This window comes from Grammomys surdaster, unplaced genomic scaffold, assembly GCF_004785775.1.
Source record: "Grammomys surdaster isolate TR1022 unplaced genomic scaffold, NIH_TR_1.0 373, whole genome shotgun sequence".
Classification (NCBI taxonomy): Eukaryota; Metazoa; Chordata; class Mammalia; order Rodentia; family Muridae; genus Grammomys; species Grammomys surdaster.
The window spans coordinates 1,199,799-1,215,281 of NW_021604792.1; the positions used below are offsets into that span (position 1 = coordinate 1,199,799).

General features: G+C 43.8%; 1 protein-coding gene across 3 annotated transcripts in view; it reads right to left on the bottom strand.

The window, feature by feature from the left end:
* Plekha5 (pleckstrin homology domain containing A5) overlaps nt 1-15,483 on the bottom strand; it is a 179,732-nt gene that overhangs the window by 44,629 nt on the left and 119,620 nt on the right. For all 3 annotated transcript variants that reach the window (XM_028780967.1, XM_028780966.1, XM_028780965.1), the window contains exons 9-11: nt 14,977-15,092; nt 7,686-8,153; nt 844-1,306 (exon numbers count right to left, since the gene is read on the bottom strand). In XM_028780967.1, coding sequence (XP_028636800.1) covers nt 844-1,306; nt 7,686-8,153; nt 14,977-15,092 — 1,047 coding nt within the window. The remainder of the gene's footprint in view (nt 1-843; nt 1,307-7,685; nt 8,154-14,976; nt 15,093-15,483) is intronic.

Here is a 15,483-nt window from a genome sequence, read left to right on the forward strand (position 1 = left end):
CATATCCAATCTGTAGCTAAGCTCAAAACAAAGTGGTGTTCTCTTAAAGCTGACGTCCTCTAGTCTACCGCACTTTCACCTTTGGCTGTGTGTAGTCTGGTAATAAAAGAGTTCATCTGCAGAGTACTGGCTCAGCACGTCATGCGATGTTCTCCAAGTTGAGATGTTTCAGTACAAAATACTGAAAGAGTGTGTTTGTTAACACCACATCAATCCTTCAGTCCTGGAAAGTCATCAAATTCAGTCTGTAAGACTGCAGTTTTGCCTGAAAATTCAGATCCCATCAGTGGTGACAAATGCTGTGATTTTTTTCCTCTTTGAAGTGATAGGTTCCATTTGGCTTTGGGAGAGGTCTACTAATTAACATGTCTGAATAGTGATCCTTGTCTGTAAGCCCAAAACTAAGCCTTCCTTCAAAATGCTACATTGGTCATTGTGTTTTATCATAGCAATAGAAAAATAAATAAACATGGTCCAAACTTATAATCTAAGGCGGAGACAGGACCATTTGGAGTTTGAAGCCAGCTTGGACAACTTACAGAGATCTTGCCTCAAAAGCATGAGAGACATACTTCAAATGTAAGTACTTGCCTCTATATATGAGGCTTACAGCACAAACAAACAAACAAACAAACAAACAAACCAAATGAATTGCTCCTGTGATCCAGAAGAATTGAAAGCTTAGATTCTATTACGAGATTCTAACAGCGTTTTAATTTTTAAGATGAAACTACCTGTTTTAAGAGAACAGCCTTGTTCTCTTGCCTCTAACTTAATTTAAAAGGTATATAAAAAGAAAATACAACAGCACCGAGCAATGAGTTAACACAAAGAGCACCTCACCTTAGGGTGATGAGGCCTGTGCCTGCGGTCTATCGTCACATCTCCTCTCTGGATTGGTGAGGACACTTCTGACCTGTATGTCCGCTGAGGGGAGAAGCCCTGGTAAGCAGTGGCTGAGCCATGGGAAGGTGATGTGGAGATGGAGTGCATTGTCTGGTCTGACACCTTCACCATGGCTTTTGGGCTGCTCAGGCAGCTGTGCCGAGGGAGGGTGCTCTGCTTGTGGTAAAACTGGCGCTGCTGCCACTCATACAGTTGCCACATGGTGTCATCTCTCATGGACCGCCGCTTCTCTTCTGCTCCAGGCCCTGTCTTCTCATGACCAGAAGGGGTGACACTGCAGATACTCTCAGGTCTGGTCTTGCTGTTTCTTGGGAGTGTTCGGTAACCTTCAGGGTAGCGGGCCAGAATCTGTGCTCGGTGGCTTGGCATATTTCTTGGCAATGTTTGATAAGAAATTATTCTAAAATTCAAAAGTTGTAAAAATGAAAGTTGTTGTAAAATGGAGAGAGACTTGCTTTTGCAATTTTACGTGACACTGTGTTTCTGGTTTTTCCTGTCACCTAACTCCGTCTCAGGCCTTATCTTTTAAAAGGACATAGTTCAGGGGCATGTGGAGTTGCTCAGCATGTGCAAGGCCCTAGGTTTGAACCTCAATACGTAACAAATAGAAAGAGGAGAAGGAAGGAAGGATTAGTCAGCCAACATGTTATATGAGGTGTAAATCACTAAAAACCGAAAGCTTTAGATGAACTTACATCTGGTAGGGTACTGCACAGATAGACTCCACAGCAACTACATGTGACTGCTAGTGACACACAGTGTTGTCGATGAGTGTAGAAGCATCTGCCCATTCCAGTGATAGCAAGAACAGTTAGGCCTTTAACCCTAGGACTTCATAAGCATGGGTAGGTGGATCTCTAAGTTTGAGGCCAACCTGGTTTGGATCAGTGAGACCCTTTCTGTCTTATAAAACAAACAACCCCACCCCCAACAATCAACTCCACGCCCTCTCCCCCAAACAAAGGAAAAAATCCAATTTCCAAGATATTAATAAATAAAATTTAAAGAAACTATTCAAGAACTAATCTTAAGCATTCATCTTTAACTCTGCAACTAGTTAGATAGTAAGGCCCTGCTTGCAAAAAAACAAAAAACAACCAACCCCCCCCAAAAAAAACCCACAAAAAACAAAAAAACCGTTAAGATTGAATTTCAAGTGTTCATCATAGCCTAATATTCTGTGGTGCATACATTTGTATCCTAAGACAAAGTTAATGTAATCCAAAACCCAGGGCTATGGGAAATGTGGGCTGCAACAGTGGCTTCCCGCACACCTCCAGGGCTCTAACGGCTGAACCTCTCACCACAGGTACGACTGGCCTCTCCTGCACACTGCACCTGCTTTCACTGCCTCCTGTGTTAGCTGTCTGCAGATGCCGGTCACTTCAAGAAGTGGGTGGAACCTGACCTGCAGGCTACTTTTCTAAACTCCTAAAGAGACTTTATGTGTTAATAAGCATGTGGAGTTAGCCTGTATTTCTTGTGCACCATTTTCACGCCTAGTGCAGGCAGAGGAGAAAAGAGGGCATCGGACCCTCTGGAGCTAGAGTTACAGAGGGCTGTGAGCCATCAAGTGAGCACTGGGAACAGAACGTTGGTCCTGTGGAAGAGCAGTCAGTGTTCTCAGTTGCTGAGGCACCGACAGGCTCTCCAGCCCCTACTTTACTACTCTTAATAATCTTAATCTTTGGCTGATAAACTGGAAGCCAAAGATTTTTTTTTTAAATATGTGTGTGTCCGTCTGTGTGAGTGAATGTCATGTGTGTGCAGAGCACATACAAGGAGGCCAGAAGAGTCAAATCCACTGCACTTGGAGTTACACACAGTCGCGAGCCACCCAATGCGGGTTTTGGGAATTGAACCTGGGTCTTCCAGAAAAGCAGCAAGTACTTATAACCGCCGAGCTGTCTCTGGCTCTCCCAGAGCTCTCCGACACAGTCTTGTTACTGCAGGAGTGCATCAATGCCGCTCCAGCAGACTGACAGCTGACCTGTTCACTCTGGAGAAGCAGCAGGTCTAAGGAAGCCTGGGCTGTACAGGACCTTCCAACAACAACAACAAAGCCCACAAAGTCCTTGAACAGATCTTACTGTGACCTAGTGTAAGGACTGGGTGCATGTTTGGCTATGAGGTACACTACAAACTCAGTTCCTACTGGTATGTAAAATGATATTACTGTTATTCAATGAGAAGCTCTCTTTAGGAGGAATATACCTTCTCTTTGTGACTATGGAAAATACTGTAACATAGAGGGAAAGTCAGATTAGGAACAACTGGGAAGGAAGGCATGCATACCTGCAATCCCAGCACTTGGGGGATTCAGGCAGTTGGATCTCTGTGAGTTCAAGGCCAGTGTGGTCTGCATAGCAAGTTCCAGGCCACCCAGGTTATCATATCCATATTCTGTTAATGTCTGGCATTATAGGAAGAGTTTGTGAATGAAAATGTCTACTAGCAATTTCCAGACATTTACATATAAATGAAAAAATTATCCCTTTTTCAAAAGACCTGCTAAAGACATATATGTTGTGCATGAAACTTCATCTGTCATAGTGAATTAACTGAAACTAAAGCCATCAGGGGCTGGAGAGATGATTCAGCAGTTGAGTGCATGCTGCTCTTCCAGGATCCACATCAGGTGCCTCACGCCGACGTCAACCTCCGGCCTCCTGGGCACCCCCACACCCATGATACTCATAGCCACAGATGCAAGTTAAAACAAGAACTAACAAAGTCTAGGAAGCAGTGACCCCGGAAGGCTGGGACCCTCGTGTGTTCCTGCTGTCTAGTAGTGCCCGTGAGTTCTTCAGCCACTGTGCGTTCCTGACTAAGCGAGAGCGGATCATGAAGCTGTCTAGAGTCTAAGGTCACATTACTCACTACATTCAAACAATGTCTGATCCCTTCTGTCATCTCTCCTGAACAGTAAAGATCTCCATCATTCTGGTTCCTCTTTCAGGCTTGTGCAATGTTGTCAGCGATAGTTCCCCAAGTGAGAGGAACAGTCTCCTGTGACTAGAGCGGGAGTTCCATTAGCTGTGGTTTTCTCTCCTGTTGCACACCCAACCCTCACCTCCCAATAGATTTCCCTCCAACTTCTCTTTGATAAGATAAAAGACAGAAATCAGGGTCAAAGATGAAGAGCAGGCAGCCCCACACTCATGTATTCAGGAGGCATGGCTGCCAGGGGAGCTGATTCTATCCAAGACTCCAGTCTGGCATTGGAGAACTCTACCTCAGGTTGTTTCCACCTGAGAGACTAACTCTAAAGCAACTTAACCACCATACTTTGCTTTAGAAAATTAAGAAAGTTAAGTCATAAATTTAAGAAGCCAACACTACAGAAGTACAGAGTGCCACCATGGACATGTACCTGCATGAGAAGGGACATGTATTGCCAGACTAGAAGACGGCAGACGACCTACACACTAAGAGCAAACCGAAACTCGGGAGTGACGGAGCTGTCAGTCTCTGAGGCTGCACTAGCACGTGAGCTGCTGCATCTACTCTGCCTGCCCGGCCTCTCGTGTTATTAACAGCAGTGTCCCATCAACGTGGATAATGGACACAACTTGGAAAGGTTCTTCTGTCCTCTTTGAAACTTTGGGAGACTTTTAATAGAAAAATAAGTTATTAACCAGTAAATTCATTTTTTTTTGTCTCCTACACATTCTAGCTTTAGAAGACCTGCTTTTCAGAAGTACAATTTACTCCAGTGATTTCTGTCCCAAAGAAATTTACATGAAGCCAAGTGTGAATGACTGTGAAGCAAAGGGTGAGCTTAGGGAGCCCACTCAGCAGTGGCGGTTGTGATCTGCCCCGGGGACAATCAAGGCTCCTCACTCACAAAGACACTGCAGCTCCTTCAGAGGTGCAGGGACCGACATTAAAGCACCACGGCTTCCTACTAGGGTCTCAGTAATTAAAGAAAGCTTTTCAGAAAGGGAAAAAAAATCAGTTATTTCATGAATTACGATGCTTCTTTTCACTAGTAAAAGTCTGCAAATGTTTTTTGGGGAGGTTTATTTAGAACCGTACATGATACATTTCAAAGATTCAAAGTGGCCTTGAGGCATTTGCAAAGAATGTGACACTTTAAGTACTCTGGGGACTGACAACACTGTGAACCTGAGGAGAAGAATGAAGACAGAGCCCTTGTCCAAGCAATCGGACAAGCCTTCAGGAGGCTGCATGCAGAAGAAAGGATAGAAGGCCCTTCCAGGGGCTCACACTTACTGACACTTCATACGGGAAAACATACATTCCAGACGCCTGCTACCCTCTCCATACTTTTAAACTCAAGAAAGAAATGTTTTATTTGAGGGACTGATTTTTCTTTGAAGTGAGATTTAAGTTGAGAGGAAGCAACTTGGCAGCCTTCCAGTCTGAATTGTGTCCTGAATTTGACCTTTAGTCCCCAAACCTTTTTGCCCTCAGAACTGTTTCCTGTTTTTCTATCTCATCAAAAAGCACTGATTTATTTTCCTACTGACAATATATCAGCTGATTGTCCAATAGTTAAATTCCATTTTCTCATCCAGTCATTAAGTCGTTTGCTTACCTATGACTGTGATCACTATGAAAGTGACACTAGTATCCCACTGTTCTTTAATGTGTAATTCCCTGATAATTGTGTATCTGAGCATTTAGTCATACGTTTCCCCCTCTAAAAACACTGGCAACAATCAGACAGTGTATGCCACACCCTAGAACACACACACACCATGGACATGCAACTTGCAATTGTGACACCATCCTGGAGGCCAGGTACAGACGTACAGTCTTTAATCTCAGCAATACTGAGACAGAGGCGGGGGGATCTTGGCGTTCCTGCCCAGGCCAGTCAGAAGCACATGGTGAGGCCATTTCAAAAATGAGCAATTTCAAGTACTTCAATGAATTCCCCATTACAGCTCAACCACTGTGTTGTACAAAAGTCTCTACAACATACTGAGTAAAGTCAGTGTTACTCACATCTCTCTCGTGTGCAAACCCTAAAAGTGAGCACCCAGGATGCGGGAGATGGGTGAGCAGCACCTTACAGGGGATGTGCACTTGCAGCCTTGGGCAAGCTAACAAGCCCAGCCCAACAAGGCTTTAGAGCCATCTTCCTGAAGATAAGCTTCTGGTACTGCAGGTCAGCCATTGTACCTGAACAGAGCTGGGACACAGTCCCACACCTCACAAGTTTCAGGAGTCAACCAAAATATCATTCAAGTCATGATCTCTGTTCTCTGTTCCTTACAAGTTCCAATGACAGTTACGTCACATAGAGATCTGCACGAAAATCATCACACACTTGTACCACGGTCTATGTCATCAATATAAAGCATGTAAGGGAACTTGGAAAGTCCATTTAAAATAAAACAAACTTTCTCTAAGAATTTGTGTTTTAAGAAAAATTACAGTCAGACAGTGGTGATGCATACCTTTAATCCCAGGACTCAGGAAGCAGAAGCAGATGGATCTCTGAGTTTGAGTCTAGCCTCTATAAAGAGAGTTCCAAGACAGCCAGGGCTACACAGAGAAACCCTGTCTCAACCCCTCCCCCCATTCTCACTTTCCCTACCCCCACTCCCCCCCAAAAAATAAAATGATTTTTATGAATCTGAACAAAAAATACTTGTAGAAATGTAAAGTCTGTTGTCTTGTGAGGGCTGGGATCAAATCCATGCTTTGTGCATACCAGGCAAGCGCTCTACCACTGCACTGTGTCCCTAGCTGTAAAATTTACTTCACAATTTGTATTTCTGTTTTAGTGTTTTCCAATGGGTCTCGGTGTATAGCTCTGGCTGGCCCACTCCTAACTATGAAGTAACCCAGCCTGGCTGTGAACTCAGAGACATTGAAACTGTCTCAAAACAGAACAAGCTTTTTATTGAAATGGGCCTACTCCTCAGCATATACTCCTGATAATCTCTGCAAACTCTGCCATTTCTTGTTTCTCAAATGTTTGTTCTCTGAGATTCCCCTCTCCTTTTATTAAAATGAAGACAGGGTCTCACTGTGTGGCTGGCCGGCCTCCAACCACAGGAGTGTTAGGACTAGAGAAAGGCATGGACCATCACACCTGGCTCGTGCAGGTTTTCCTTAGAACCCTCCTTTTGTCCCAGTCTCCCATGAGGTGAATGTATTCACTTTCACAATTTTAACCACTTCAGACACACCGTGCTCAAGGGTAGACTGCCCTCTGAAGATGGAGACTCACAGGCAGAGCCAGGCCCTCTCCTTTCCAGACTTCAAACATGAACATTCTCTAAAGCTTTGGGTTACAATCTAAGATTTATAGGTCTTTCTTCCTCTCCCTTTTTGTGGTCTAGGAATCAAACCTGAGGTACTCAAGGCACCTTGCGGTGCCTTGTTTTGAGACAAGGTTTCACTGTGTAGCTCTGGCTGACCTGATCCCCCTGCCTCTATTCCCAAATCCTGGAGTTACAGGTGTGTGCTACCACACCTGGTTCCCAGATTTCTTCAGTCTATGAGGATGCAGAAGCTGCCATTGGAAGAGAGATTAGGGGTAAAGGCAGAAGGGTGGAGGCCTCTTCTCTTCCTAAAGCTCAGCTCTCCTCCAGCTTCTGCCTATCATTCTGGGCCAGGAAGGACGGCTCTTTACCAAAGCTAGGCTATCCATAGAAACGAGAAACAGAAAACACTTACATCTGATTACCATGAACAAGGTAAGTGTGAAATCTAAACATACTTCAAACCAGTACTGCAACTGAAGCCAACCTGCCCCACCACGTATCAGAGAAAGCAGGCTGGTGATGCCAGGAACTTACCCTCTGGGCTCTTCTTCAAGACCCCGTCCTTTCTGGACTTTAATCCACTGTTCCAGCTGTTGCATTGAATTCGTTCTCTGAATGACTCGATCAGCCTCTGTGGCTAGGGGCCCTGCATTTGGGTGACTCCCGCCCCGGACATCTGCCAAGCTGACATTCACTGCTTTGCCGTCAGAACTATTCACATTGATGGGTCTGTAGTGCACATTTTGAGGTGGGCAGGCAGGCCCACTTTCATATTCTGATGGCAGGGAGTTCAACTTTACACTGTTAATTTTTGTTAATGGTCTATCTTGCCCATCCTTCTGAAATCCGTATCTTTCAGCTTCTAAGGCCCTTTTTTCTTCAATTTTGCTTATTTCCTTATTCTTCTGATTGTTTTGGACCTCAGGTCTAATGAGAACTCTGTGGTTGGGAATGTTATTGGTTTCTTTAGTTGATGTACTTTCAGTTGTAATCTTGTCCACTCTGAAAGCAGAGGAGAAAAACATAGTAGGTAGATGGAACAGGTGTCTATCATACCTTAAGCTCAACCTAGGACACTAACTTTCATGAGAACAAGCAACAAAGTAACAGTCAGAGCACAAGCTGTGGCAGAGCCTCAGGGTTGTGGCATTATCATGCAGGCTGGTACTAGAATACAGGATAATACTGCTAGGCAAAAGCCACTGAGACAAATGCAATGTGCCTCTGTCTGTTGAAATCTCCAAACACAGTAAATGCTGTTTCTTACCATTAATGGTTAAGCCACAGCCCACTTAAAGCAGCCAGCAATTGAAATAACAATGTGGCTCTCAGTCATGAAGGTCAGCTCATCATGAGACAATCATGGGTCTGGCTGAGGAAGCTGCTGCAACAGGAAATTACAGTCTGATGCCACCAAAGAGCTGACCTGAATGACTAACTCTTGCTTGCATGCAAGAGGACCTGTGTATAGAGTAATGTCACCATGCAGCCCAGGTTGGCCTCAGCCTCAGCTTCTCAGGAGCTACAGTTGCTGACATTATAGGTAGGAGATATCAGACCCAGAGAGCACAGTTTAGGAGTTCCAGGGCCAAGCTGCTCATGCTCAGTGGGTAGCTATTTTTCTTTCCTTTTTAAATAAAAAAAATGGTCTCACTATGTAGGCCTGGCTAGGCTGGAACTCAGAGACATCTGTCTGCTTCTGCCTAGGATTAAAGGCACGGACCACCAAGCCCAGTTCCAATGGGCATGTTTAGGCAAGGTTTAGAAGCTTACAGTGTGAGCTTTTTGGTAAATAGAGTACCACCTTCAGCAATGTCAGAAGACTGTCATGAGAACCAAATGATAATTGCATGGCCTATACTGCCTTTACTGTTGGTTAACTGTGTTTCTGGGCTGCTTGAGTTCACTATACAGTTTCTGATGATATGCTGTATTTCTGAGCCAATCATATCTAGGCTTTTATAAAATCCAGCTGAGTGTCTGAGCCCACATGAACTTGTCAAGATCACTCCATTCATCATGAACTCACAGATGTGGCCTGCCTCCTGTATTTCAGCACACCGTGGTACTACTGAGATCCCAAGGGCGGCACTGTTAAGTTCTGTGACATGGAGAACATACATATCACATGCATGTAGCCACACTCAAAGCTACGTGAAGAAATGTAGATTCTATAGATGCTCTGGAATGGGGCTCTAGCAAGAGTCAAAGATAAGTGCCTTCTCTCAGAGTGAAATCACACAATGCAGAGACATAAGTCACACTCCTAGATCAGATACAACAGCAGACACAAAGTGGCGGGCTGCGGGGGTAGGGTGGGGTGGTTCATAATGACAGTCTGTGGGACTTCTTCCCTTCAAAGAGGAAATCGCTAGGAAACTGACACCAAAAGTTCAATGAAGTCTGCAGGAAGGGGTTAACACTGAATGCTGAGTATCTTTAAAGTCCAATAAACTACAGCTACTGTTTTAAACTAGAATTGTAATGTTTTGTCCAAATATTTATCACTGAAGAAACATCAGCATGTAATGACTCTTTTTTAAATAGAACAAAACTGACTCAGAAAACCACAAGAACATAAACCACAAGACATGCGTCTGATTTAAGAAAGTAACAGCAAAGACACTGGAAATTAGCATGACTGATAAGAAAAATGGTAGGTTCTTCAAAATCAAGAAACAGAACTGCTACCTGAAGACAGGTATGGACACACACATACCTGTAACCCCAGTGCAGTAAGTAGGGCCAAGAGTTCAAGGCCATCCTTCAGTCTACACTGAGTTTGAGGCCAGCATGGGCTACATGAGATTCTGACTAAAAACCAAACCAAAGCAAAACAACCAACCAACAGACAAAAACATATACTAAAACAAAAAAGAATAAAAAAGGAATTATGATCTAGCAATCCTACCACTGGGTCCATCCAATTAGTATGTTGAGGAGATTCCTATACCAATAAGCTTATTGTAGCACAACAGACAATCTTCAGAAAAGCCAAGATATAGCAATGGATGGATAAAGAATTTGTAACACATGTGTGTTCGTGCATGCATGCACACAGACACACACAGACACACATGGGGGGAGGGGGGAGAGGGAAAGAGAGAGAAAGAGGGAGAGAACAGTCAAATGAATATCTCAGAAGTCATTATGTGAGTGAAATAAGTCTAATCCAGAAATATCATCCTCTCATTTCCATGTAGAATCTAGAATACTGACTGCCAAAAAACAGAACAGAGAGGTAGTTACCAGAGGCAGAGGAGGGATAGGGGAGGAGCGTGCAGAGAGAGTAGATAATTAGTACAGTTAAATAGAAGACATTTCTTCATTGTAACAGCACTGTAAGGCAACTATGGTTGATAATGATTTTTCAAATAACTAGTATAGGTTTTTAATAACCCCAGCTCTGCTATTTACTCCAATTGTATCATCGCACACTGTATGCATGTGAAATGTCCCACTTTATGTATAGGAACATGTGAAGTTACTGTATGTCAAGTGACAACAGAAACATTGGCTTGGAGGTTTAGTTTAGTCACAGAGATGGGTACATGCCTAGCATGAGAGATCATGGTTTAGATGCCTAGTGCACATACCGGGGGGTTGGGGGGGGAGACAGAGAGAGGGAGAGAGGGAGAGAGGGAGGGAGGGAGGGAGGGAGGGAGGGAGGGAGGGGGAAAGGGAGGGAGGGAGAGAGAGAGGGGGAGAGAGGGGGGGAGAGAAAGGACGGGAGGGAGGGAGGGAGGGAGGGAGGGAGGGAGGGAGGGAGGGAGGGAAAGAGGGGGAGAGAAAGGGAGGGACTGAGGGGGCAGCTAGGGAGAAAGTTCAGTGGTTCAGAGGACTTGTGGATCTCGCAGAGGACCCAGGTTCAATACCCAGCACCCACATGGAAGCTTTTAACTCTGTAATTCTAGTTCCAGGAGGATCTGATGCCTCCTCTGGCATCCACGAGCACCAGGGACATACACACCACACAGACACACATGTAGGTAAACACCCATAGTCTCTTTAAAGGTCAGAAAACACAGCGAGGCCATACAAGATGAAACTATGTGCACAGAGATGGAAATTATTAAGAGAAAGTATATTAGAACCAGATTTTAAGAATGTTAGCAACTATCTATGTACCAGGGCACTAAAACACTGCAGTTTCTGGGTGAAACCCTTTATGAATTTAGAAAGCTGAGCTTTAAACACGGGGCTATGGGGAGTGGGTGAAGGCTTGAGTCAATGTGGACTATCTGACATGAGCTGGCCATGTATGTCACTGACAAAGGCCTTCCTCTGGTTAAGCAAGACTCTTGATAGTGGGTGCAAGTAGGAGTCTTTATGAATGACTGAGCAGTATGTGCAAAAACTACCAAGTGCAACTCCTTCCTTGCAGATGTTTATGGACTGAGACCTCTTCCTGAGAGTTACTCTTCCCTTCTGTCCTGCACATAATAAACATGCCAAGGTTCTAGATTGATTCAGAAGTTGGTGCCACTTCATGAGTGGACACACTGGATATCAGCATTTCTGTATGTGTATTTTCTTCATTTCCTAGCTACCCTGGTGGGCTTTCTAGATCCAAGCCTTGCAGGACTCAGTCATGGATGTGTTAGGCCAAGGACGTAGCTTAGTGGCTGAATACTTATGTAACATAGAAGGGCTTAGGTTTGGTATCCAGCACCAAAAAAAATCTGCTTTCCCCAAACATGGTTATTTTATCTTCGAGGTGATATGCCCTGGTAACTGTCTTAAGTATTTGGTCCACAAAGCAAAGGAGTCCCACTACTTATATAGAACAAACAAAACATCTCACTGCATTTATGAAATGAAATATAAGAATAAGATACTTTCAATATTGAATGCGTCAACAAAATGGGGTAGGATATCAATTCCAACAGCTAAGAGTAGAAGAAAGTAGGCCAACTCATCCTCTAACAGCGAGCGACTGCTAACTCCAGGTTGAGCTTGGTGGCACTATTCAGTACTACTGGCTAACAGCAGAAAATGGCAACACAACTAGCTCTACATTGTTATAGGATAGAAACTAGTAGCTCATTCTTATCATCTCATATTATGAGTTGATAGATGTATCTTTTTTTTAATGTATATGGCCATTTTAGCCTGCATGTATATAGTGCCTTTTGGAGGCCAGAAGAGGGCGTCAGATCCCCTGAAACTGGAGTCCCAGATGGCCATGAGCAGCCCAGTGGGTGCTAGAAAGCAGACAGTGCTCTTAATCATGGAGCCATCTCTAACCCTACATTTTTATGTGTAGTTTTAATTAATTTATATTACTTTTTGGTCACAGATTTCATTGAACAGCCTAGGACTGGCCTGAACTCATGATTTCCTTGGTTCCATGCCTCTGGAGCTAAAATTTCAGGGGCGCACTACCACACCTGGCTCCAGTTTTTAGAATTGTAAATTCAACAAAAGAAAATGGAAATAAGTTAAAAATAAGAAAAATATAACATACTATAGAAACTACTTGAAAATAAAATACTCTATTAAAAAGAAAATTCCTAGAAGCTTTAAAGATAAATTTACTTAGATATCAATTATTTTAAGTACAGATGAAAGAGAAACCAGATTATAATCCATTGTTTTCCTCTCAACTTAGTACTGTATGTGGGTGTGTATGATCCATGTGAGCCCAAATGACTCTCTCATCCTAATTACTACCTATTATTGTTTTTTTTTTTTTGAGACAGGGTTTCTCTGCCTAGCCCTGACTGTCCTGAAGCTCACTCTGTAGATCAGGCTATCCTGAAACTTGGAGATCTGCCTTTCTTGTCTCCCAAGTGCTGGGATTAAAAATGTGTGCCACCACATGGGACTCTGTTACTTATTATCAGTGGGAGTATTTGCATGATATGTGTCACGTGTGGGAACATACATGTCACTCTGTGCATGTAGAAGTCAGAGGACAATGCTGTAGTCATTTCTTTTCCCAGTGGTTCTTTAGATTCAATTCAGGCCATCAGTTTTCTGAGACAAATACTTTTACCCACTTTGAACATTCACTCATCCTGGCTTTGAACACTCAACTATCTCACCTCCACCATCCAAGTGCTGGGATCAGATACTCAAGGACTAGGGCTATGGCTTGGTGGCTTGGCACTTGCCTAGCGTACATAAGGTCCTGAACATGATCTCCAGCACAGCCACCACCAACAAAAAAACATAGAACCTGTTTTATTTCCATGCTTGGGGACCTGGACAAGAATCTGGGGTTTAAAAGCAATAGTATAAATAGAACTAACATTGATGACACACACCTTTAATTCTAGTACTCAGGAGACAGAGGCAGGTGGATCTCTGTTTCAAGGCCAGCCTGGTCTACAGAGTGAGTTCTAAGACAGCCAGGGATGTACAGAGAAACTCTGTCTTGGGGGAGGGTTGGAGGTGTGTGTGGGGTACAAGTGTCTTCTAAAGGCTCAATTCAGTCCTTCAGACAAAATGTCAAAAGACTTAAAATATGCACTGAAGTAGTATGCTCAATGCCATGGGGCTTGATCTCTAAGTGGGGCACACACACACATACACACACACACACACAAAAGATGGAGAAAACCTTTAGATGTGCAAGTTAGCAGTTATATAAAATGTGAACTTTATCACTGACTGGAAATAGAATTTCAATTACATTATAAACCTTCAAATTATAGGAATTTTTAAGAAGTGTATTCCCCAGCACTTGGAAGGCATAGGCAGGTGTATCTGTATGTTCAAGGCCAATCTCGTGTACATACTGAGTTCTAGGACAGCAAGGACTACATAGGGAACCCTCTGCCCTGACTCAAAAGCGTATTCACTCAACCTCTTGTTGCAGTTTGTGAATGTACTTTCTCTGATTAAGTCTGTTGCCTTTGAGACAGGCTTTGTGACGTAGCACAGGCTGGCTTTGAGCTTGAGACTCTTCTGTGCAGAAATGCTTAGGCTGTAAGTGTGTACCTTGGGCCAGAGATAGCTCAGTGGATAAAGATGCTGAGTACAATCACTGGCACCCATGGAGAGAAAGGAAAAGAACTGACTCCTGAAAGCTGCCCTCTTGCCTCCACATAGACACTGTAGCATATGTGTATGTGTGTGTGCACGCACGCGTGCACACACACACACACACACACACACACACACACACACACACAGACAGATGCATGCACGCAAAATGGTGTGCCAGCAGGTCTAGTAGACTGATTCTCATTATAATGAGGAATATTCACATGACCTGTTATCTTCAAGCAGGGAAGAAAATAAACAACTCTAGGATTAGTTTTGGTCAGTACCACAGTATTAAAGGAAAGGTACAAGTCATCAAGAAGTATCTACATTTAGAAATTATTTAAATTTTCTGGAGTTATTAATAAAATAATTGGAATTAACAAGGAAATATTAACAAAAAGAAAACTCAGAATTTGTTTATTTATTTACTTCCCAAATACCAATACAATATACAAACACAGTGAAATTAACTGCATGAAATTAAATTCTATAACTTGGGATCTTTAAAAAAATAACACAAAACAAAAAAATCAGGCTCTTGTACGAAGCATGTTTCTTTAAGGTAATAGAAACACGTACTCACCGGAAATTAAAGGTGATTCTGTAAGAAGAAAGAACACTCGGTTTGAATGTGAGGATTCTACAGTCACCTTAGAGCAGTGACAGGTGAGAATGAGGCAAGGAGGAGGGGACAGAAGTGCAGGCGGGGTCCTCAGCTGACACAGCACCCCAGGCTGGCCCTGGGCAGCTGAGAGAACATGCAAGATGAAAGGCACTGAAGGCAGGAGTGAAACCGCTGTGGGGGGCACTGCTGCTCCCCACAGGACTGTACCTTTTCACAGGTTCTGTCTGCACCAGAGCAGCATCTAGCATGGCCTTCATCCACAGCTCCATCTCTTTTCCTGTATCGGTGCAGAAATAATAGGTCCGCATGTTTGGGTGGGCTGCCTGAGTGAAAACAACAGTGTCACTTTCCACGGTCTGGGTTTCTGAAAGAGAAAGGGGAAAAGTCCATCCTCGTGTCATCATTACTGTACTGTGAACGTCCACAGGCAGCACATTTGTCCTGTACAGAGGCATGACTTACAAAGAGGATCCACACTGACCTCAGTACAACACAGTATTATCCTCTTAATGGTCCTTCAATGGTGTGTACCTCTGTGGGTACAGACCTTACGCTCAGAGCACCTCTGCGGGCCCGCCCGCTCACTGGGCTCTCACCACTCTGATTTGGTGAGACCAACACTACTCACTCAAGGCCAGTGTTTCTAGCCAGGCATGGTACTTGGGAGCCTGAGGCATTAGTCTGAGGCCAGCTTGGACTACTTGGTGAATTCTA